Source organism: Syngnathus typhle, linkage group LG3 (assembly GCF_033458585.1).
Source record: "Syngnathus typhle isolate RoL2023-S1 ecotype Sweden linkage group LG3, RoL_Styp_1.0, whole genome shotgun sequence".
Lineage (NCBI taxonomy): Eukaryota > Metazoa > Chordata > Actinopteri > Syngnathiformes > Syngnathidae > Syngnathus > Syngnathus typhle.
The window spans coordinates 1,936,736-1,957,764 of NC_083740.1; the positions used below are offsets into that span (position 1 = coordinate 1,936,736).

Consider the following 21,029-nt stretch of genomic DNA (forward strand, 5'->3'; position numbering starts at 1 on the left):
GCAAATGTACACAAACGTCTCTCGCGGCAGCATCGCGAACACTTGATGATGTTGACACCGAGGCTTCTGATTGGCTGAATTGCGGCCCGCAGCCATCCGTCAGACAACGTCGCCATCGACTGGTCGTACATGGAAATGACACTTGACTGTTGCATTTTAGTGTCTTCTAACAAAAGTGGCAAAGGCTCAAATTCCAGTATTGGCGCAGGAAAAGTCTTCTATTGCACTTGATGACTGGATGTCCTCAATGTAAATATACGACGTGAATGATTACAAATGTCAGTCAAGTCCAAATTTAGCTCAGAGGAAATGAGGGTTTCTTTGTTTTAGGTTTTTTTCTATTTTTTTTTTCGGTAGGGCTCCTTTCAGCTCGAGCCAAAACAAACGGCAATAAATGCTTGGTCCTCTTCGTCGTCTGCGTGCAACATGTGCTCTCCGACAGACACATCTGCAGCCAGCAAATGGGGAGGCATCAAAGAGATGACAGCATTTCAAAATGGCTGCCAATGACACCGGTTTTCAATTACCGCTCGAAAAAGCAACAATACGGATTCCCTTTTATATGATTTCTTTTGACGTCATTCACTTGAGAAATGGACGAAATGTGACGATGCCGTCCCTCCCTCTCCTCAGCGGGCATCACCACACCTCGAGCCATCCTGACAGGTCACGACTGCGAAGTGACGTGCTCGTGCGTATGCGCCGAGTTGGGCCTGGTCATCAGCGGATGCAAAGGTCAGCCAGCCACGTTGCGCAATCTCTTTAGCCAAGCTCCTTTTAAATGCCCCCCTCCTTTCACGCAGAGGGTCCGTGCCTGATCCATTCCATGAACGGGGACCTGCTGCGTACCCTGGAGGGCCCGCAGGGCTACTCGCGGCCACGCCTCATCCAGGCCTCGGCCGAGGGCCACTGCGTCATCTACTATGACAAAGGACAATTCGGAGTGTTCAGTGTCAACGGGAAGCTGCTGAGACACTTGCAGGTGGACGACAGCATTAAGGTTGGTCGGCGCACTTTGTTTACATTAACCTCATAAGACAAAGATGATGTTGATTTTTTTTTTTTTTTGAACGAGCCATTACTTGAAATTATACCGATTAATTGCTCCAAATTAAAACTACTCTGACAAGTGCAATTTATCAACAAAAAGACAATTTGCCGCCTCTCTATTGATCAGCTGACATGCCAGTTGTTACAATCATTACATTACAGTAGTGAGGTCACTTCCTTTCCATCGTTCCATGTACGTGCCATACGATTTGTATTATGTCACTTCCTGAGGCCAACAGGAGTGAGGGGGGGGGTCCGTGTAAGGGGGCCTTAGCTGGAAGTCTCCCTGATTAAAGGAAAGGCCTCGGGGCCCTTTCACACAAAGAGGAAAAGCTACTTTTGATGGGCGCCGCTCGTTGTCAACTCGCATTGGGCACGGGGCAACATTCCACACTTGCCGTCGGGCTCGGACACCTACGCCATTAACTCCCCCCTCCCTCCGTTCTCAGACTTCCTCCCTTCTCGGCTAAAATGACAGGAGATGGCAGCTACCGCCTTGGCCCGGCCCGACCCGTTGTTTCCGCTCTGGCCTGGGAAATGTAAATGTACGCCGGGCGCGCACACGTCTGTTTCCCATTAGGAGCCTCTGCTGATTGTCGGCCCTTAAACGTGTTCGGCGCGGCGCTGCAAACATGGCAGCTGACATATGTCGTTGCCAACGTCCAAAGTCAGCTTCATTTTTTAATTCTTGTTGCATTTTCACATGGTAGTTGTGTTTAATTGGCATTGGGATCAAGAGGCGGTCCTTGGAAAAACGTTTCCCCAGTGAGGGCTCCCTCCAACCCAGAAAGTTTGAGAAGCCCTCGTTTCAACGTTGGGACCTTAACGGCGCCGTAAATCTCGACTTTTTTTTCGCTCCCCTCGTTACCTGCCAGAAGTTGAAAAAATTTCAGCGTTGGTTTCTCGTGGAGTCATACGAGCCGGCGAGGCCATCTTACTTCCCGCCGGGCGACGGGACGTTTGCCTTGAGCGCTCGTAGATTTACGAGCGAGCGTCGGCGGTCTGCCTCTTCTGCTGGCGCGGCGCCTCCTGCTGGGCGGCGGCGAGGTCGCGGACTCCAAAATACATTCATAATAAAACCAGAAACGCTGTGTAGTAACTCCTAGAAGATTAGTCGTGTCAGAACGCTGACCTTTGACCTCGCAAAGTCATTTTGAATCCAAAAGATGGAAAATTGAAACAGTAATTTGCTGCTTTTCCACATAAAAAAAAAAAGCCCCAAAGAGCCATAACATGAAGCAGAGCTGCGGTGTTGTTGGATGCGAATGCTCCATTTTTTTTTGATCTGCTTAAGCCACCTGCAAGGAACGAAATGCGCCACGTCGAGCGCCGTCGTTGATTTGTGTACTTCCAGCCGTGCTGCGTTGCAGCGAGCAAGCAAAGCAGAGTAAATGTCAGCCTCACAGCGGGGGGGCGCATCTTTGTAGCCAGTCTGGAACAGCGGGCGGCTTGGGGCAGGAGGGGGATGACTTCCACATTTTCTACAGCTTGTAGGACGTCTTGCAAAACAAAGGAAAGTCCTTTACATGTGGTTTTACTCGCTTTGCATGGGAAGTAAATGTGTGGGGAAAAAAATACTTATGCCGTATAAGAAATATCAAATGAAAGGTATGTTTTATAAAACAGTAGTGGGCGAAAAACAGAACCATGAGGAACCCGAAATATGAACCGTTGCCTGGTGATCAGTAGAACGGCGGCTATTAAGCCCGCCCGCGCGTGATGGAAACCAGAACTCCCGATTCCGCGTTCGGGAAATGACACACAAACACAACACCGCTCTGATTTAGGCTGCCGTCATTTGTGACTCGCACAAATTCCTCAAAACCGACGGTTTAAGTTTCACTTTTGACTTTAATGTGATTTTGATTCAACACACGTGTTGGCCTTTTTCTGCTGAGTCATGGCCAAGCCACCTGCGAGGAAAGAAACGCGTCGCGCCGCGTCGTCCGTAAGCCGGCGGCGGCCGACCGGTGATTTGTGTGCTTCCCGGCCGGCCTTGCGGCGCGTAGGCGAGCGGGAAAAGACGAGTAAATGTCAGCCTCGCGGCGGGGAGCGCGTCGTTGCGGCGACACGCTGGCGGGAGGACCATGTTGCGTCCATATTTTCGACAGACTTTACGAGTTTCTTTTCAATGGCAAACACAGAAGCTGTGATTTTTGTTTGGCGCTCTAAAAAAAAAGAAGCAAATTGTGGTCCAAAAAAGTCCAAATCACTTAAGTAGTACACGCTAAGTAACGTCAATATTATGCTAAAAGCTGCAATTTCTTTCTTTTTCTGTACTCTATTTAGGCGATGGTGCTGAGCCGCGATGGTCAGTATCTGCTTACAGGCGGCGACGGTGGCGTCATCTCCATCCTTCGGGTTCACGACCTCAAGGTGTTGTTCACCTACCCGGGCTGCGATGCCGGCATCCGCTCCATGGCCATGTCACATGACCAAAGGTAACCAAACTACCGTACAATTTCACTTTCGGATTGTATTCTTTATTCATCACCCAAAATGTCTGAGCCGCGCGGTTTGTGTGACACAGGTGCATCATCACGGGCATGGCGTCGGGCAGCATCGTGCTCTTCTACAATGACTTCAACAGGTGGCACCACGAGTACCAGACCAGATACTGACCAAGACCCGACCGACCGACTAAGCAACCAACCAAAACCGCATGTGATGCAAATAATGTCCACTTGGCGGCGCTGTGTTGAGTCCACGCTGAATGTATCCTGGCAATGAGAAGTTATTTTTCAAAACCACCACAGAAGGAACGGAGATAGATATATATATATATATATATATATATATATATATATATATATATATATATATATATATATATATATATATATATATTTTGTAGACAACAATGAAGAAACTTTCAGCTTGGTTGAGGGTGAAACGAGTGGTTATCTTGTGTGGTTTAAAAAAAAAATCTATTTTTTAAGTCTCTTTTGCTTTTTGTCTTCAGGTGTAACAATGCAAATATTTTCTGCGTGCTTTAAGGTGAATGTTGTACTTTGCGTGCGTGTGTTTGGGGTTTAATTATGAAGTTGCAAAATTTCTGATAATCGATAATTGAAGGGGATTTATACAAATATGTAAATATCTATATGTATAGATATAGTTTTGCGGTTATCTTCCATATTTAAAAATATCCATCTGAGCAGCATCATCATCTTCGTACTATTTTTATTTTTTTTTCCGTAAATGACTGAGCAGACAAGATACGTAAAAAGCTCGACAGATAATGTTAGGCAGAACAGGAAGATTTTTCCGCTTTTCTATCACATGATTACGTCCAACCAATCATCACGAGGGTGACTTTATTAAACTGACATCCATCTGACTGTTTCCTTACATGTTTTTTTTGTGTGTGTGCGTGAAGAATGCTGACAAATAAATGGAATTTTCTAACATCAACTTATGAACTGACTGGTTATTTACTAAACACGCATAAATTCTGAAAATGCATTCCGACCTTTTATTTCAAAATGAAACAGGCATGTAGCAGAGGAAATTATATCAATATTATATCAATATATATATGGTATAGCAAGTTAAGTGGTTGTCAGTATGTGGCACTCGTTTTTTTTTTTTAATAAATCAATCAAAAACCATGGTTATTAGGTACACTTGAAAATGGCGGTGTACCTAAAGGAGTGTCCGCGTGATCCCCTCGTTAAGCGCACCTGCGTGAAAAGTTTTAGCTCCTGCAGCGCGTGAAAGAAGCTAAAAGTTTTCACGTAGGTGCGCTTAACGAGGGTCACTTGGAAAACATGTTGGAGAGGGAAAAAAAACAGCAAAAGCATTTCACTAGCTGACCAGGAGATGGCGACAGCGTGGCATCTGAAGACCATGGATTGTTTGTTCTGCTATAGCCTAGGTGACTGATTCACAATTTGGTTTTGTCTGATAATAGATATTAAATAAAGAAAACCAACTGGCTAATTGATTTGTTTTAATTGAGAGAAAAAAAAACATCAGCAAAAGCATTTCACTAACTGACCAGGAGATGGCGACAGCGCGGCATCTGAAGACCATGGATCGCTCTGCTATGCCGGTTTAAAAAAAAAAAAAACGTAATTAGCTAGGGGTCAAAGGTCAAAGTTTACGGTTCAAAGTTCACCCAGGGGTCAAAGGTCGGTTCAAAGTTCACGGGGTCATGTGCACATTTTCGATTTTTAACTAGAGTTAAAAGTTCAGGGTTCAAAGGTCACCCAGGGGTCACCACGGGGTCACCACGGGGTCACCGCGGGGTCACCGCGGGTTCAAAGTTCAGGGTTCACTTTTTTTTTTTTTTTTTTTTTTTTTTTTTTTTTTTTAGGTTAACCTTTATTTAACCCAGTGCTTCTCAATTATTTTCTGTTACGCCCCCCCCTAGCAAGAAGAAAACTATTCGCGCCCCCCCTCCCCACCGTGACTATCCTAACTTGTCTTGTAAGTCGTAAAATGTTGCACTGTCGCAAACGTGACAGAAGTAAGAATGAGAGCGCCACTGCCCCCTGCTGTAGTAAACGCGCAATTACACTTTATTCTAGTACTGCCAAAAAAAAGCCTGTTCCCCAGGGTCACACGCGCCCCCCCAGGAATAGCACCGCGCCCCCCAAGGGGGGCGCGCCCCACTATTTGAGAAGCACTGCCTTTGACCATGATATTTCCCTAATGAAGTGGCCTGTTATGAGGTACACTTGAAAATGGCGGTGTACCTAATGAAGTGTCCATGTCATTCCCTCGTTAAGTGCACCTGCGTGAAAACTTTTAGCTCCTGCAGAACGTGAAAGAAGCTAAAACTTTTCACGCAGGTGCGCTTAACGAGGGTCACTTGGAAAACATGTTGGAACGCGGCCCAGAGGACTAGACTTGACACGTGACCTTTGACCATGATATTTCCCTAATAAAGTGGTCTGTTATTAGGTACACTTGACAATGGCGGTGTACCTAATGGAGTGTCCGTGTGATCCCCTCGTTAAGTGCACCTGCGTGAAAACTTTTAGCTCCTGCAGAACGTGAAAGAAGCTAAAACTTTTCACGCAGGTGCGCTTAACGAGGGTCACTTGGAAAACATGTTGGAACGCGGCCCCTCGAGCACCCTCACCCTCACTTTCTGATTGGCTGTTTGGTCTGTGACGTCACACGGACACTCCATTAGGTACACCACCATTTTCAGGTGTACCTAATAATTTTATGCATTTTTTGTACATGTCAAAAATGTGTATTTGACTACTTGCTCTTTATTAGGAGGGACACCAACAGATAATAAAACACCAGACAAGTTTGAACAGGTTTTAATGTTTATTAAAATAATAATAATTAATAATAATAATAATAAAAGTACATTTCAAACCAGCAATCTAATGTGAAATTGCAGTAGATATATTTGATAACAATATTTTGGCGTATATATGCATCCACGTTATTTTAAGTGTTATAAAATAAAGTTTACCCAAAGAGAAGCATAATCTCCCCGTTTTTGCATAACGGTGCGCCATGCAATAAAGTTAGCCGTTAGCTTGGAGAAAACGTGCATAAAAGAAGTGGTGTTTCCGTGAGCGCACTGTTCTTTCTTTCCTTGGCAAATCGTACATCTACATTCTGGCTTATATAGTTCACGCCAGGAGGGAGACGCAACACGTTCACTGACTGATCCGTTGATGCGCGGGAAGGAAGCAAGGAAGGAAGCAAGGAAGGAAGCAAGGAAGGAAGCAAGGAAGCAAGGAAGCAAGGAAGCAAGGAAGGAAGCAAGGAAGGAAGCAAGGAAGCAAGGAAGCAAGGAAGCAAGGAAGCAAGGAAGGAAGGAAGGAAGGAAGGAAGGAGGGCAGTTCACCCATTGACTCGTTCGCTAACGGGAAAGTCAGGATTTGTTCCGTCACTGATCCGTTCTCGCGATAAACTGGAAATGTAAATCACTCACTGACTCTTTCACTCACAGATCCGTTCAGTTGATGGTGAACGGGAAGTTATGTCACTTTCTTCTTCGTTTTGTTTTACGGCGAGGTGGCACCAGCTTCAATGCGCATTACCGACACCTACTGGTTGGAGTTATATGACCTGGAAAAAGAACGAATCACTTTAGGAAGGTATTACTCTCGTTTACTCTCGTTCACTGAAAAGATTCGTTCTTTTGAACGAATCGTTCACTTACGAGCCAACACTACAGTATACTGAAATCTGCTCGAGACATGCGCTTGCTGCTCTCTTGTGGCCAATAGCAGTATTACAACAGCGTCCCTAAAAACTGCTGGGCGGAATATAAGGGCGACACTAGACGTTGTAATGACTTCTTGCTAGCTTCTTCATACTGCCTGTCATCAACATTACACAACTAAGAAGAATATACAGTCAATAGAAAAAAATAAGCACAGAAATAGCTGGACTGCATAGTAAAGGGAACATTTTTTTTTTCTAAATTACTCCTAATTTATTATGAAAAAAACATTCCACTTTATTATGGCAGAATTTTAAAGGTAGAAGTAAATCCTCCCACATTTGTGAATATGAATTAATTAAAGCAAGGCCTTATATAGTCAGTATAAACACAGTGTCACGATTCTCAAGCAAAATCTGAAAAGTGTCACGTATGAAAGTGATTCCTGCTTTGCAAGACTGTGACAGCAACGTTCAGTCAATTACATCCTCTTAAGTCCTTCCTCAATAAATACAAACAAGTCTTGTTTTCTCAAACCCCTTCCACTAGCTCGTGGGTGATTCCTGTCCCCTCAATGGCGGCAATGTTGGGGGGTGACGGGGGCGAAGCGGAGGATAAGGGTGGCGTCGACGGAGGCGAGGGGAACGTCAGCGGTAGGAAGACGACGTGCTTGACGGGACATTCGGGGGAGGACGAGGACGACAACGACGAGATCGGGGCATTTGGAGAAGCATCCTGGGATTTGGGAGGGTCCGGTGATGGCGGCGGGTCGGCGGCGAGCTGGAGGGTCTCCTTATCGAGGGCTGTCTTCTGGTAAAAGACACGAGAGCAAGTCCCAGGAAGTTTTACATTGTCAATATGGAACTTGTGTTTGACACTGTACTACTGTTTTTAAAAGCGTTTAAAAAAACATTTCTTTTTCTCCACTAGATGGCACTAAACCCGAGCTCTTAACCCTTTTCCCACTAGATAAGGCCAGCTTTTATTTATTGACTTGATGCTTAGAAACCTTTCCAATTCCTGCACAGCAGGACGACCAACATTTGAAAGGCAAGTGAGTGTGATGAACAAGAGACGATGGCAGAAAGTCTTGTCATCCTCTGAAAATCTCAGCAGACATGTTTTGGGGATTTGAACAGAAAGATGACTAGGACGCTTACGTCCAATTCCCAACAAGTATGAGCCGCAAATTCCTATTAAATCCCCTTGCTGACCTTCACAGTCAGACTTTTGCAAGTGTGAGGAAGAATGTTTTGGAATTGCTTACCATAATGAGAGAGCCGGCGGTGGTGGCGTTGCCTTGCTTGGCCGACGAGCCGAAGTGCGTCCTCAGCTTCCCCGTCACCTCGGCCTTCATGTTGTTCTCAGCGTTGACGTCCTCCTGCAAAAAGGACATCCCGTCAGCATGGCGTGAGCCAGCGGCGCCTCGCGCACCAAAGAATGTGCGGGTGCGAGCGAGTGCGCTACCGTCACCCAAGGGTGCGCCTGGACGTCCCACGCCGAGTAGCGAGCTTCCGCGTCCACCAGCAGCATCTTGCCGATGAGCTCCTGCACAAGTGCAACTCAAACATTAATAGCTAAAACAATAATAAGTGAATAATAACAAAAATATCATAAATTTAAATGTTAGAGTAGCCTAACCTTGGCTGCGTCGCTGATGTTGTCCCAGTAAGGGCTGGGATAGTCCAGTCGGCCCAGTAGGATTTGTTCAAACAGCTCCTCCTGCTGGTTGCTCTCACTATAACACAGCAGCGAGCCAAATGAGCGTTGCAAATTGGCTCAATTGAGTCGGGCGCCTCATCCCGTCAGGACGCACCTCCGAAAAGGAGGGAAGCCGCACAGCAGGATGTACGTGATCACGCCCGCCGCCCAGATGTCCACCTTGACGCCGTAACTGCAAACAAACCACAATGTTTTGACTGTTTGACCTTCCTCTGCTTGTTGTTTTTTTTTTTTTTTGCAAATGAGCACGACCCCAAGACGAAGCATCTCACCCAGACTCTGCAATGATCTCCGGCGCCACGTAGGTGGGCGTTCCGCACACGGTGTACAAAGGTCCTTCCACCACCGTCGCCAGGCCGAAGTCCCCGAGCTTGAGCGACTTGTTGCCGTCTGGCTTCTCAAACACCTGATGGGTGGGTCCGCCGGATCGGTTACGAGCTGGCACGCGGCCGGGGCGGTGGACAAAATCAGACTGACCAGTAAGTTTTCCGGCTTGATGTCTCTGTGCACTATGTTCATGTCATGAAGGTACTGCAAGGCGGCGGCCAGGTTGTACACCATGACGCAGGCGCTCCTCTCTGTGTACTTGGCCGAGGACGTGATGGCGTCAAATAGGTCGCCACCCTGCCAAACACGCCAGTTACTCAAAGTTGTGGAGACTAAAACCGACTTCCCCACTTTAGAGAGTCAGAGAAGATGAAAAATGAGCCTGGCCCACACCAACAATTATAAATGGCTTGTCATTGCACATGTATACCACAAGATGGCGACACACACCTAAAACAGAGGATAGTCCTGTAGACGTGAGCGTCAAACGTGTACCTTGACCAACTCCATGACGAGACACAGCTGCGAAGGCGTGTCCACCTCCTCCACTAACATGATGATGTTGGGGTGCTTGACCCGCCTGAGCACGGACACCTCGTTCTCGATCAGGTGCTCCTGTCAGACCACATTTGGATTAATGACAGGCGCGAGAAGGGATTGAAATGAAAATGAGTGACTACCTTGCCGCGGCACTTGGCCTTGTCGATGATCTTGAGGGCAAACTCTCTTCCCGTGGACCTGAGCAGAGATGCCGCCGCAATTTAAATGGCGGCGGCGGCCATAACCGTAAAAAGAAAAGCACGTAAAGAGCTCGCCGGGGAGCAAAGTGAAAGTTAATAGAGCGATAGAAGAATCCACCGACTTAATGCAGAGACTCAGCAAAGAGCTCGGAGAATCTAATTGTGCCTTAAGGGGAAATTCGCTAAGTCTGGCTCGCTCCACAAACAGCAGCAGTTTGGCGAACGTCGTCAGAAACGAGGCTTCGAGCGGTGTCATGCAAAACAACGGTGTCCTACCGGAGACCATTTAGCTTAATGCTCATACATCATTGAAAACACTATTTACACACTAGTTAGCATCAGTTGTTGCGGTTTAGGACCACCTTAACGCGCAGTCTCAAAGTTTCAGTTTATTAGCACGCCCTATTGGTGTGGACTGGATATGGCGGTCAAATAAAGAAGTCCGTCAACTTTAGTGTTGCGAGGTGAACGTACCTCTCCACGCACTCTTTCACCACAGCAAAGTTGCCATCTCCGATGACTTTCCCGATGATGTATTTCTCCAGGATAGCGGGGGAGATCTGGTCGCTATGGTTACCGTCAACTGTTACATTTAAGCACAGTGTCAACGCAGCAGTTTGTTTCGACGGGAGGGAGGGGGAGAGAGTGGGAGAGAGAGAGAGCGAGAGAGAGAAGGCGAGGACGACTTGGGCATACCCTCTGGACTGGTTGTCTCCCCCTGGTGGTTGTTGAGCGAGCCGCTGACGTTTGAATTTGAACTGTGATGTGACGGAACCAACTACGGGAGGCCGAAAGGAACATAAATAAATCATAAATCATCATGTTTGTATTTCAATCAATTCAGTGCTACGGTCACCATGGCGACAGTAATCTGCCCATCCCTTTCACTTGTACGATTTGAATGGCACGTGTAGTGACTTGAGCTCATATCAAGTCGGCCTCTCCCGTGTCACTAAATCCGAAAATCCGTCGGTAATTCTTGACTTGGCCTACGAAGGGCGCCGCCGGCTTTGCCAATTGGCTGCATCACCTCTTCCATGTCTCAAATCCAGACTCTGAGTCCACTGCAACCGGTAATAATCCGCCGATAAACCAGATTAGCTCCAGAAAATACTCAATGTTGATTTTTATAAAACTGTTTTTTTTAAGTAGGTCAAGAGCGATACTGGTTGGATGCAGCTTCTACCTTGAGAGCAGGGAGACTTTGGGAGCTGCTGGGCGACGGCGCCGACGACTTGCCGGACCTCAGCCTAGCCACGTGACCGTTTACTGTGTGACAAAAGTAGAGCATATTTGAAGTAAAAAAAAATATAATAAAAAAAAGCTATGTCCTCAACTCACCTGGAAATCTGGCAGGAGACTGACTGGTGGAGTAGCGTGTTGCACGCCTCGCTGAAAGCAAAAAAACGTTGATCTGGAGAAGAGACCAAGATCTCGCCGTGTGGTCTTTTACCTGCAGCAGGAGACTTGCTGCGCCGCGAAGGTGCCGGACTCTTACTCCTCCGGTTGGGAGTGACGGAACGACCGGAGGACGACTTCAGCACTTTGCACTCTGCCCATGCAAGACAATTGCAATCGGAATTTCAAAGCGGTTCACACAAATAATGAGACGTGCTCAGATGCTTCGACATGAAAGCGGATTTGTCCAAATGTGCTCGTCTCATTGATGACATTGACTTTGTTTACAGAAGCGAATGCGGCATTGTCTCGGACTGCGGCAACGGTTGTGCGTCTTCCGTTGCTAGCTTCGATCAATGCCTGCCTCTTTACCTTCATCACATCTGTGCTGCATGAAAACAAAAGTCCAGCACCGAAACAAAGACGGGAAACACACACACACACCCACGGCATGCTTTGTGGGCCACACATCACAACAAGACACTTTTGTAGTAAGTGGTGGAGGGCCTACCGCTCATAAAGGCTGCTGGGGACGCCTTACCGCTGTGATCCAACGCAAAGTCGTCATGGGCGTAGCGGAACTTCTCCGGCCCGCAGGCGATGAACACGTCGTCATCGCCGAAGAAGTCCTGCAGGCACGTGATCTGGAACCAAACCGCGGCAACATTGAGCATTTTCTGGATGTTTTTTTTTTTTTCTTGCTTTTCATATTTTGGGGTACGTGTTTGACGTGTCCACCGAATTTTCGGTGCAATGTCATTTTTTTTTTTTGTCAATTAACACCCTGCCGAGTGCCATTTTTTGGAAGGTGATTGCAGATTGTTCTTGTAACTGCTGATCCACCCTGGCACGTCGTCTTAGTGGGAGGATGTTGGTGTGGGTGCGAGGTGTCCTGAAAAAGGAAATTCCATTCGGAGAGCAGCAGCGGGACTGAGAGGACTGAAATAGCACGTGTGGGCAGCGACGGCAAGAGCCGAGGCATCCATCAGTGCTACAAAACGGGCCAGAAGCACGACAAAACAAAAGCCTTGACAAAACGTTGTAATCCAATCTTCAACATGTAAGCACAGCAAACAATGACGTGTTTGACATTCTCGGGCCGGGCGGCGTGAATTTGTGTCGGAATGTCCCAGCCGAGGGCGCAAATGTTACAGTTGCCGTGGCAACCAAACTCCTCAAAAACGATTGGGTCATCAAAATGGCCAGGAAGGCTTGAGACAGAAATTTCTGAAATGCCAACTTCAGCACCTCCGACAAAGTGACTTTGGCAAACTTGAGCCATCTTGCGCTAGCTGAGTTGCCGCTCGGATGTAGGGCAACCATCCCTGAAGGGCGACTGGTGGAGGCGGCGCGAGCCATCACGCGGGCGACAATGATGTCAAATTCCTGCCCATTAAACGCAACATGCGCCCCAAAAAAAAAAAAAAAAAAATCGAGGACACGAGTGACCCATCCATTGTACGCGGCGGAGACCCGACGTCTCGGGTCGTTAGCGTCAGCGACGGGCGGGAGATGAGCGCATCACCGCGCGAGCTGGATGGACAAGACAGTTGGAGGTTGGAAGCGGATCAAAAGGAGGCCATCTTTGTCAGCGGGAATTAACCACGGCGCGTTTGGAGGCGCAAATACAAATCTGTACTTTTGTCTTTGAAAGCTGCTGAACACAGTTGCGTGGCGGCGGCGGTTCCGCTACACCAGCATGATGCCAACCGGGCCTGAAAAGAACGCCGGAGAGCTTGTCGACATCACACAAAGGCACACAATAGACGCCGTCCCCAGTTCTCGACCTCGCCCCCCCCCCCTCCCTTATCCTTACCCGCCAAAACAAAACCGTCTCTTTGTCGCCTGCCGGACTTTTGTGTCTATTTTGTGCCGTCAACACTTTTGCCTATCCAAACATTTCGCGATGCTTTTTTTTAAAGGCTCAATAACTAAGACATTGCAGATTTCTGGGCCGCTGACCTAAATGCTGCCGCTTTAATCCACACTTGGCCCTGAAAACTATCAGATGGCAGCCTCGTGCCGCGCTGGCCTCGCTAATCTGGCCGAGGCCGCCGGCGTCGAGCGTGAGGAACCGTCAGAAGGACGAAAAACAAAGACAACCATCTACAAGAGACTGACCGTATCTCAAAGGAGAGAGAGAGAGAGAGAGAGAGAGAGAGACGCAGATGTTGCAATTATCTCTGCTCGGGCTCATTTCCTCTGCCGTTGCTCAGTTTGGTGACTTGTTTACATTCTCAGTAGGAGATAGTGAGAACTTCCAGACTTTATGGGTGGTGAAACAGTTGGAATTGAGACTTGGATCGAAATGGAGTCATTAACATAAAATTGAAGTTAAAAAAAAAATAAAAAGGGCTCTTGAAAGCAGAGGCTGAAGATAAATGACAAGGGGCAGAATCAACGTTCAAGTGAAGACAGAGCTGCATTGTGCATGCACACACACACACGCACACACACACGACACCTGACAGCTGAGCTTGGGTGCGCTCTTCCAGCCGATTGGTCTAATTATCCGGTGGTGGCATGGAGCCCCTGTAAATAGTGAGTGGGGGGGCGGGGGGTCACATTGGCACGTGTGTGACACCCTGCGACTGTTTGTGTGTTTGGGGAGCAGATGGCGGGCTGCAGCTGGGGGGCGTCGGCCCTCAGAGGGTGCGTTGTGTGCGTGCCTCGATTAACTGGTGTGTGATCGATCCTCACTCAATACCATTTGGGCTTTTAAGAAAAGAATTAAAAAATGACAGCGTGTAGTCAGACTTGTTTTGTAAAAATAAATGACTATGTACTAAGGCTTTTTGCAGTTAAAAAAAAAATGACTTGGTGGGCGGGGTGGTCCCATGTGCTCAAGCACTCATCGCACCAGACGAGATAAATGGACGAGAGGGGCCGAGCGGAACGAGGTGGGCGTGAATTGATTTAGCGCACGTCAAATGTGCATTTATTTAAGCCTTGTTGCGCGCCGTAATTAAATGCCTTATAATTACCAGGAGTCCCGACACCCTTGAAGCCAATAAATCACTGTGAGGATTTTTTTTTTTTCTGCGAGCTAAAAGTATAGCCAGCTGCTACTAAAGTGCACAAAACGGAGTTCTCTATACTCGGCTGCGACCAACAGAAGCGCTGATGCGTCACTCGGGTCTGACGAAGGACGGCTGACCTACATTCAATGAGTGCAACTTATCGATTCTGCTCCACACTGTCATGGAAAGAAGAGGTCAAAGTTGCTGGATTCAAAGTACCTGCTTGCCTTGCAGCGTGTACAGCCTTTTGACGGCGCCCGAGTCCAGCTTGATGGCGTCCGTGATGTCGGTGAGCACCTGCTCGAAGGAGTGCGCCGTCTTCCTGTTGAGCAGGACGCGCACGGCTTTGCGCGGTTTGACCCCGCTACGGACCACCGTCACCAGTTTGGGCTTGATGAAGTCTTTGGGTTGCTGGCGTTGGTGCTCGCCCCGCGGCGAGACCAGCGACGACAGCGAGCGCGACGTGCCCGTCTTGCAGCCCACCGCCCAGTTGGGGTTGACGTTCTTGGCGTAGTCCACGCGGCGGAAAGGCTCGTTGGAGGCGCACACGTAGCTTTCCCCTGCAGGGGGGGAAAAAAAGCAATTGCGGTTCTTCAATTATTGTGCTGTCGGGTGCTTTACTAGAGGTGTCAGAACAAATCGATGAATCGACAAAAATCGATTCTCAAATTAATCGCCTCGTATTTTTTATAATCGACTAATTGTTCACTGACTCATCCCAAAGAAGCAAAAATAATAAACTAATCTGGGAAAATGTTTTGAATACACTTTGATGCCAATAAAAGTGTACCAGATTATTCATCAATGGAATCCATTCATCTACCGTATTTTCCGCCCTATAAGGCGCACCTAAAAACCTAAAATTTTCTCAAAAACCAACAGTGCGCCTTATAGTCCGGTGCGCCTTATATATGGACCAAATTCCTAAATTTAAACTGGCCCAAAGCATTGTGTCATGAAATCAATCATAAGTGGCCCGCTGAAGACTATGAATCATGAATCAAAAAGACTATGGATCATTATTTTATGATTATAAAGTAATTCCGTCTGAAGTTGAAATAAAAAAGATAAAATGGAGAATTATTTGATTTGGATTAAAAATCTGACATGATGCATTAATGGTGCGCCTTATAGTCCGGTGCGCCTTATATAAGGATAAAGTTTTAAAATGGGCCATTCATTGAAGGTGCGCCTTATAGTCCGGTGTGCCTTATAGGCCGGAAAATACGGTAATTTAAAAATATTTGATACTAACACTTAGCTAGCTGCCTATACTTGACCAAATAAACTTGGTAATAAACAAGAGATGCTCAAATCAGGAGGTCACATATTCACTAACGTGTTCCTCATGCAAAGCCCAAGTCAACGAAAGGACAAATCGGACTTTTCAACATTAGCCCGCTGAGCCGTTAAGCTGGCCTTCATCCAAGTCAAATTGTATCCGCTAGCATTCCGGTTGGGGAGCGGACACACAAATATTTCCCTCTCGGAGCCAGGACAAAATGTGACGCCGCCTAGCTCGGCTCGCCCAAAGCGCAGCACATCGATCCGGCAGTGATCAGGTGACGTGCGTGTGGGAGGAAAGCAGCACACTAAACAAGCCCTTCAAACCCAAATGCCGGCGAGAACATGAAATCCACACTAATGTGTGTCAAGAGGAAGGAAGAGAGGCTTCTGGGTGACGACGCCTGGCTCCCTTGATACTTGGCTTTATTCAGCTTGCTAATTATATAGCGAGGCCACAGAAGGAGGCCGCCGACTATTACGCAGCTGTCATTTAACCGTCGGGGGCCTTTTGGATCATCCCGCAATGTTGTGACGAAGCCGCTGGAACGACTAGTGACAGGTCCAGTCCCCTGAGGGGGGGGGGGTCTCAGGTGCAGCAAAAGGGAAGCCTACTTCAGGGACTGCTGTCCTCATGTGGATGACAGATGCGGTCAGTCCAGGAATGGTTCCAAGCATCCATAGAAGCTAAAGATGTTCCTCACACTGGATCCCATCGCCATAAATGAGAATGCTGAGTAGGGCTTTGGTTACCATAACAACCGTTAGCACAATACCCCCGTGCCGCCTTTTTTTTCAGCACAGCAGCGAGGTCCCGCTCGGTAATCCCACCCACTCGCTGGTTCGCACACATAAGGGATGTTGACGGGCCTCAATCCAGAGCTGCAAAGTGCCAAGCAGCGCAAAAAAATGTCGACTCACGCGGCCTGAAAGATGACAAGAGCCCGGTGCTCGGCTTATTTGAACTCCTTTGGATATCGCGAAAGCTTTTTTTTTTTTTTTTTTATTGCAGTCCAGAGGTCTACAGTGTACTTTAATCCTGATCATAAAAGTGAGTTGAGCCTATAAAGGGGGATAAAAACTTTTTCTATGGCGGATAGCGCTGAGCTGATGGATGTTTAAATGCGCTTGGGAAATAACATTTTAAAGCCGAACAAATGACTTGCCAAACTGAATTACGGCTGATTAGAGCTCTATGCGCCAATGACTAGGCCTTGGCGAGCCACCAGCAAATGTTGATGGGCATATTAGATGGATGGATTGAAAAATAGGTATACATATATACATTCGAGCCCTGCAATTCTTGGCTGAAAGGAATTGTGAAAATCCATGAAAATTTGACAATTTCAAAAAAACGCCAGACAACTCACCCCTGGCAAAAAAATATGGACCAGTCTATTCATTCAGTTGTTTGGTTTTGGAGAAAAAACAAACAGACAGACGACACGAAACTCACACAACCAGAAACATTCAAAGTTTGAAAAGTTTCGCCACATGTCTGTGATGTTTTTTTTTTCTTCTACAGATGCAAACAACTGCATGAACATCCGCTGAACCTGGTGACGTCATTGCTTATTCTTTCTGGGGGTCTCCCCACCTTACCCTCCACAAGCTCGTCTAAGCTGCTGATCTTCCTGCCCCCGTCCAGGGCGTACAGAGTCCGGACCCCCTGCGGCAGGTTGACGTTGTCCGACAGCGAGCGCGTCAGCTCCATGAGGAGCGCGTCCATGGAACGGAAGCGGTCGGACGACACCGCGTACACCAGACCCTTGAAGTACTTGTCTCCATTTCTGTAGAAGCGGACTTTCTTGGCCTTCTTCTCTGAGGTGAGCGACTGCAAGGTTCGAGTCCGGTAGAAGCTGCAGTGCGCGCTGTGCGCCGGGCTGGCTGTTAGGAGCCGGAAGGAGCTTCCCCCGCCGGCGTGGGAGCCCGGAGCCTTCGGCGTCCGATGAGGCTTGCTGTCGCGTTCCTCGAAGTGCTCCAATTCCAAGCTCCTGCTCAGCGACATGTTGTCTTCTTGGCGTCCAGTGTTTCTCAATGAAAAGCAACTTTACTTGAACGGCCGGAGATCCAGAACTTTCCTACAAAACGAGTCCAAACGCGGGCAAAATAAATCGTTTAAACATCTTAGTTGTCCTGAAGATCACAAAGTTGGGTAAAGAAAACTTGAACGAGGCTCGGGAAGAACTCCATCCGCTTGCTTTGGTTCCTCTGCGGACAGCGAGCGCCCAATTGTGTCAAATGAATGGATGGAGCGCGCAAGCGTGAGGGAGGGAAGCCCGGAAGCTCGCACGACGCAGGGTCCTAAAGCCCGTCTCTTTACCTTCCGTAGTGTGCGCGCTCTCCTCCTCCAAGTAAATTTTATTTTTTTATTTTTAGTCACGTTCATTTGATCAAAAGGACGACTAAATCAAATTGCTAACACATTTATCACAACATTTATAGCTAAAGCTAATTTCTAAAAAGCGCCTTCCCAAGTAGGGCTTTTAGACAAACAAACAAAATAAAACAAAATTAGAAGTATCCATGGGGATATTTCTTTCTTGGGAAGAACAACTTTTATGCCTCGAAATAGGCCTAGTTATAATTTATATTTATTCTCCAAATAATAATCCAGAAATGTTATGGGTGTAAAGTTGTATATTTCTAGTCAAACCTTTTAGGACTGCAATACATAATACAAATAATGAGACCTTTCAGTGAATGAAGTTACTATACATACCACCCATGAACTTCCAAGGACGCAGCCGGAATTCTTCCCGTCCGAAAGCAGCTGTGTCGGAAGGAAGTGAGCGCGCAGAAAGCAAATCGGCGCACTTTTCCTGCAGCCAGGCAACAGGATATCCTGGACTGCAGGATGACAAGCGTCCCAATCTCCTCTATAAACAACAAGCACATGCTGCATGAAACGCTGGATTGTGTTAATATTTCGCAATCAGGAAAAACATTTGGGTCAAACGCAAATTTAGTGTGACGTTTGTCACTTGATTCACATCAGTACCATACTGGTTGTTTTGCCTGCTGCTGGCATGGCGTCACTGTTTTTTTATATTTAAAGTTGCCTCGAGACTGCTGTTTTCATTCCGCCCATTCACATTGCAAATTTGCCTCGAGAGACTCGTGCTTATCGTTTATGCGTCATCCGTCTGAGCAGAAACTGACTCCGAAAAGAAATCCTCTAGCGCCCTCTAGTGTCTATTTTAAGACATTGCCAGAAGGAAACGATACAGTCAAATGTGAATATAGCACTCGCAAGAATTTCTTGTACAAGAAAAAAAGTAGTTTTATTCTTATATGAAAAATATAAAATATGTAACATGAAAATTACATTATTTTGATAACTTATTTTCTAAACGTTTCAGCAAAGTAAAGTCTAGCACAAGAAAAAAGTTTGATTTAAGCGGGTATTTGGCGCCATCTTGTGGCGTGTAAGAATGGTTCAAAAAGCGCAAAAACAGTGAAAGCCGAGCTTTTTTTTTCTTTTTTAGCGAATAACAGCTCTTTCATCGGTGCTCCTTTTGCTGTTACATCCAAAATGAATAATTTATTCTGTAGCATGAGCATGACCATTCGTGCACTCATAATTGACGTCAGTATTAGGCGTGTGATTTTGCACCTCCACGATTAGCAAAAATGAACTATGATGCATAGATCATCATTCACATGAAATGTGCCAAAATATTAGCACGGCGAGCAGTTGGGGCGCTGACGGTTGTCTTTCACGGTGCATACCAACAAAACCAGCTGGCAGGTTAACTTGCCTGACGTCAGAGTCGCTGGGCGCTCTCATTGGCTGAGCTCATGAGAACGTGCAGACGTACCTGATAGCGCCACCGGTGTTGACGTGGAATTCGAAATATTGTCATATCAGGCTGTGTATTGAGCAACAAGGCTCTAAACTGAAACAATGAGGTTAAAGTAAAATATATTAAATATGATATGATGATGCCTTCAGGTGCAAAATGAATTTATCTGTTCCATCTATAGGTTCCATTACCATATTTTAATTGAATTTGTGCTTAATTTTTATAGTATTTTTAAAGCAATGTTTTTAAGTTAACTTTGTGTCATTTTGATTTTTCAGATAACTCAACTAACCGAACAAAGCAGTCTGGTTTCGAATGGTCAGTAGATGGCGCTGTTTGACAGGCCGCTTACTGTACAGTACCGACAGCCTCCTTTTCTGTGAGAAAGTTTCCCCAACTTCTTCAGACTTTCTGGTCGAAGGCACCTGGAGCCATGTCAGTCTGAATCCTTCAGGGACTCAGCAGTGCAACACTCGCCGTGTCCAAATGGAAATGTGAATTGGATGCTTTGGAGAATTGCACGACTTTAAGACTGACAGCTATCAACTTTAGGCAAAAAAATTGATCCGGGAGTCACATTTGTGCGTGTTGTGTGCGCGCATACCAATTGTATACACACAGCGACTGACTGGTAGTTGACATGGGCCCGTCCTGTTCATGGACGTTACACCTCGCATCCGTTGCCTGGCAACAGCTCCCCCATTGTGGTCTTTGGCGTGGAGACGACAGGAAGTGATGCTTTGCTGCTGCTCTCTGTGAATCGCACACTTGGTAGTGGACTGAACATGTAACAATTTACATGAGTATTTATGGACTGTGTTTAGGAATGCTACAAAAGGATTTAAAAAAAAAAATGACTGCAAAATACAAATGAGAATGTTAAGGAAAATGGTCAAAAGTAACTTGACTTAAGGATATGCAAGTTTAGCTACAAATGAGAATAACAAATCATTAGCAGACGCTTCCAATTCAATGTTTTAGGCAAAATCTGCCTCCAAAAACCTCTCCGGGCTTGAGTCGGCGGTGTGGTTTTCGTCTCCTCATCGCGCTCGATGCCATCTGTTGCTCATTTTTCCATTTGGTTCCCGTTTCACGTTGGCCCGGGCGAAGACTCGCATCTTGTGAAGCTTTCGGCATGCAAGAATTTGTTCATTTGATTCCTTCGAAATGAGGGTTTTGTCACGAGAGCGGCGTTGTGAAGCCAACGCATTTGAAATAAGATAGAGTCACGGTGAATGAAATTGAATAAAATGTACTGTCGGTAGCACAGTTTAAATATCAAGCCTTGTTCTTGTTGCTGTACAATTGCTTCTGTGGACAGTTTTGCAATTTATAGATGACTAAAATTCACCTTCGATCTAATTATATTCCATTTCAAAACTAATTTTGATTCATTAATGAATCAAGGAGCGAAATGCTAACACACCTCCATTTTAAAATTCCCAAATATTTTGTAGTGTGAGATGCACAGAAACAATCTTGTTAGCGCTAAGGCTAATGCTAAGAGCATAAAAGTCATTAGTGACTGCTAATATTTCAAACA

At 46.5% G+C, this 21,029-nt stretch overlaps 2 protein-coding genes across 12 annotated transcripts in view; one reads left to right on the forward strand and one right to left on the reverse strand.

The window, feature by feature from the left end:
- lrba (LPS-responsive vesicle trafficking, beach and anchor containing) overlaps positions 1 to 4,464 on the forward strand; it is a 97,483-nt gene extending 93,019 nt beyond the window's left edge. For all 5 annotated transcript variants that reach the window (XM_061275480.1, XM_061275484.1, XM_061275483.1 and 2 more), the window contains 4 exons: positions 634 to 735; positions 804 to 1,000; positions 3,340 to 3,491; positions 3,581 to 4,464. In XM_061275480.1, coding sequence (XP_061131464.1) covers positions 634 to 735; positions 804 to 1,000; positions 3,340 to 3,491; positions 3,581 to 3,671 — 542 coding nt within the window. In that variant the 3' untranslated portion in view covers positions 3,672 to 4,464. The remainder of the gene's footprint in view (positions 1 to 633; positions 736 to 803; positions 1,001 to 3,339; positions 3,492 to 3,580) is intronic.
- Positions 4,465 to 7,112: 2,648 nt separating this feature from the next.
- On the reverse strand, positions 7,113 to 18,963 carry dclk2a (doublecortin-like kinase 2a). Of its 7 annotated transcripts, XM_061275501.1 has the most exons (18): positions 18,403 to 18,963; positions 17,283 to 17,761; positions 14,616 to 14,956; positions 11,888 to 12,020; positions 11,432 to 11,530; positions 11,320 to 11,370; positions 11,165 to 11,247; positions 10,675 to 10,756; positions 10,453 to 10,561; positions 9,919 to 9,976; positions 9,734 to 9,853; positions 9,389 to 9,535; positions 9,184 to 9,317; positions 9,006 to 9,083; positions 8,831 to 8,927; positions 8,657 to 8,737; positions 8,457 to 8,570; positions 7,113 to 7,999 (listed from the first exon to the last, which is right to left on the reverse strand). In XM_061275501.1, exons 2-18 carry the CDS (start codon positions 17,686 to 17,688, stop codon positions 7,721 to 7,723), a joined length of 2,412 nt encoding a protein of 803 aa, XP_061131485.1. In that variant the 5' UTR covers positions 17,689 to 17,761; positions 18,403 to 18,963; the 3' UTR covers positions 7,113 to 7,720. The 7 variants fall into 7 exon arrangements, with proteins under 7 accessions (XP_061131485.1, XP_061131491.1, XP_061131489.1 ...); XM_061275507.1 differs by lacking the exon at positions 17,283 to 17,761 and having other exon boundaries at positions 18,403 to 18,960; XM_061275505.1 differs by lacking the exon at positions 18,403 to 18,963 and having other exon boundaries at positions 11,918 to 12,020; positions 17,283 to 17,936.
- Between the last annotated feature and the right edge of the window lie 2,066 nt (positions 18,964 to 21,029).

Excerpts from the sequence above, each read along its gene's own strand:
- dclk2a (XM_061275501.1), bottom strand. The coding sequence starts at position 17,688 with ATGTCGCTGAGCAGGAGCTTGGAATTGGAGCACTTCGAGGAACGCGAC. Across the intron at positions 12,021-14,615 it reads ACACGCTGCAAGGCAAGCAG|ATCACGTGCCTGCAGGACTT; the intron begins GTACTTTGAATC and ends GTTTGGTTCCAG. Across the intron at positions 10,757-11,164 it reads AAAGTCTCCCTGCTCTCAAG|TTGGTTCCGTCACATCACAG; the intron begins GTAGAAGCTGCA and ends GGCCTCCCGTAG.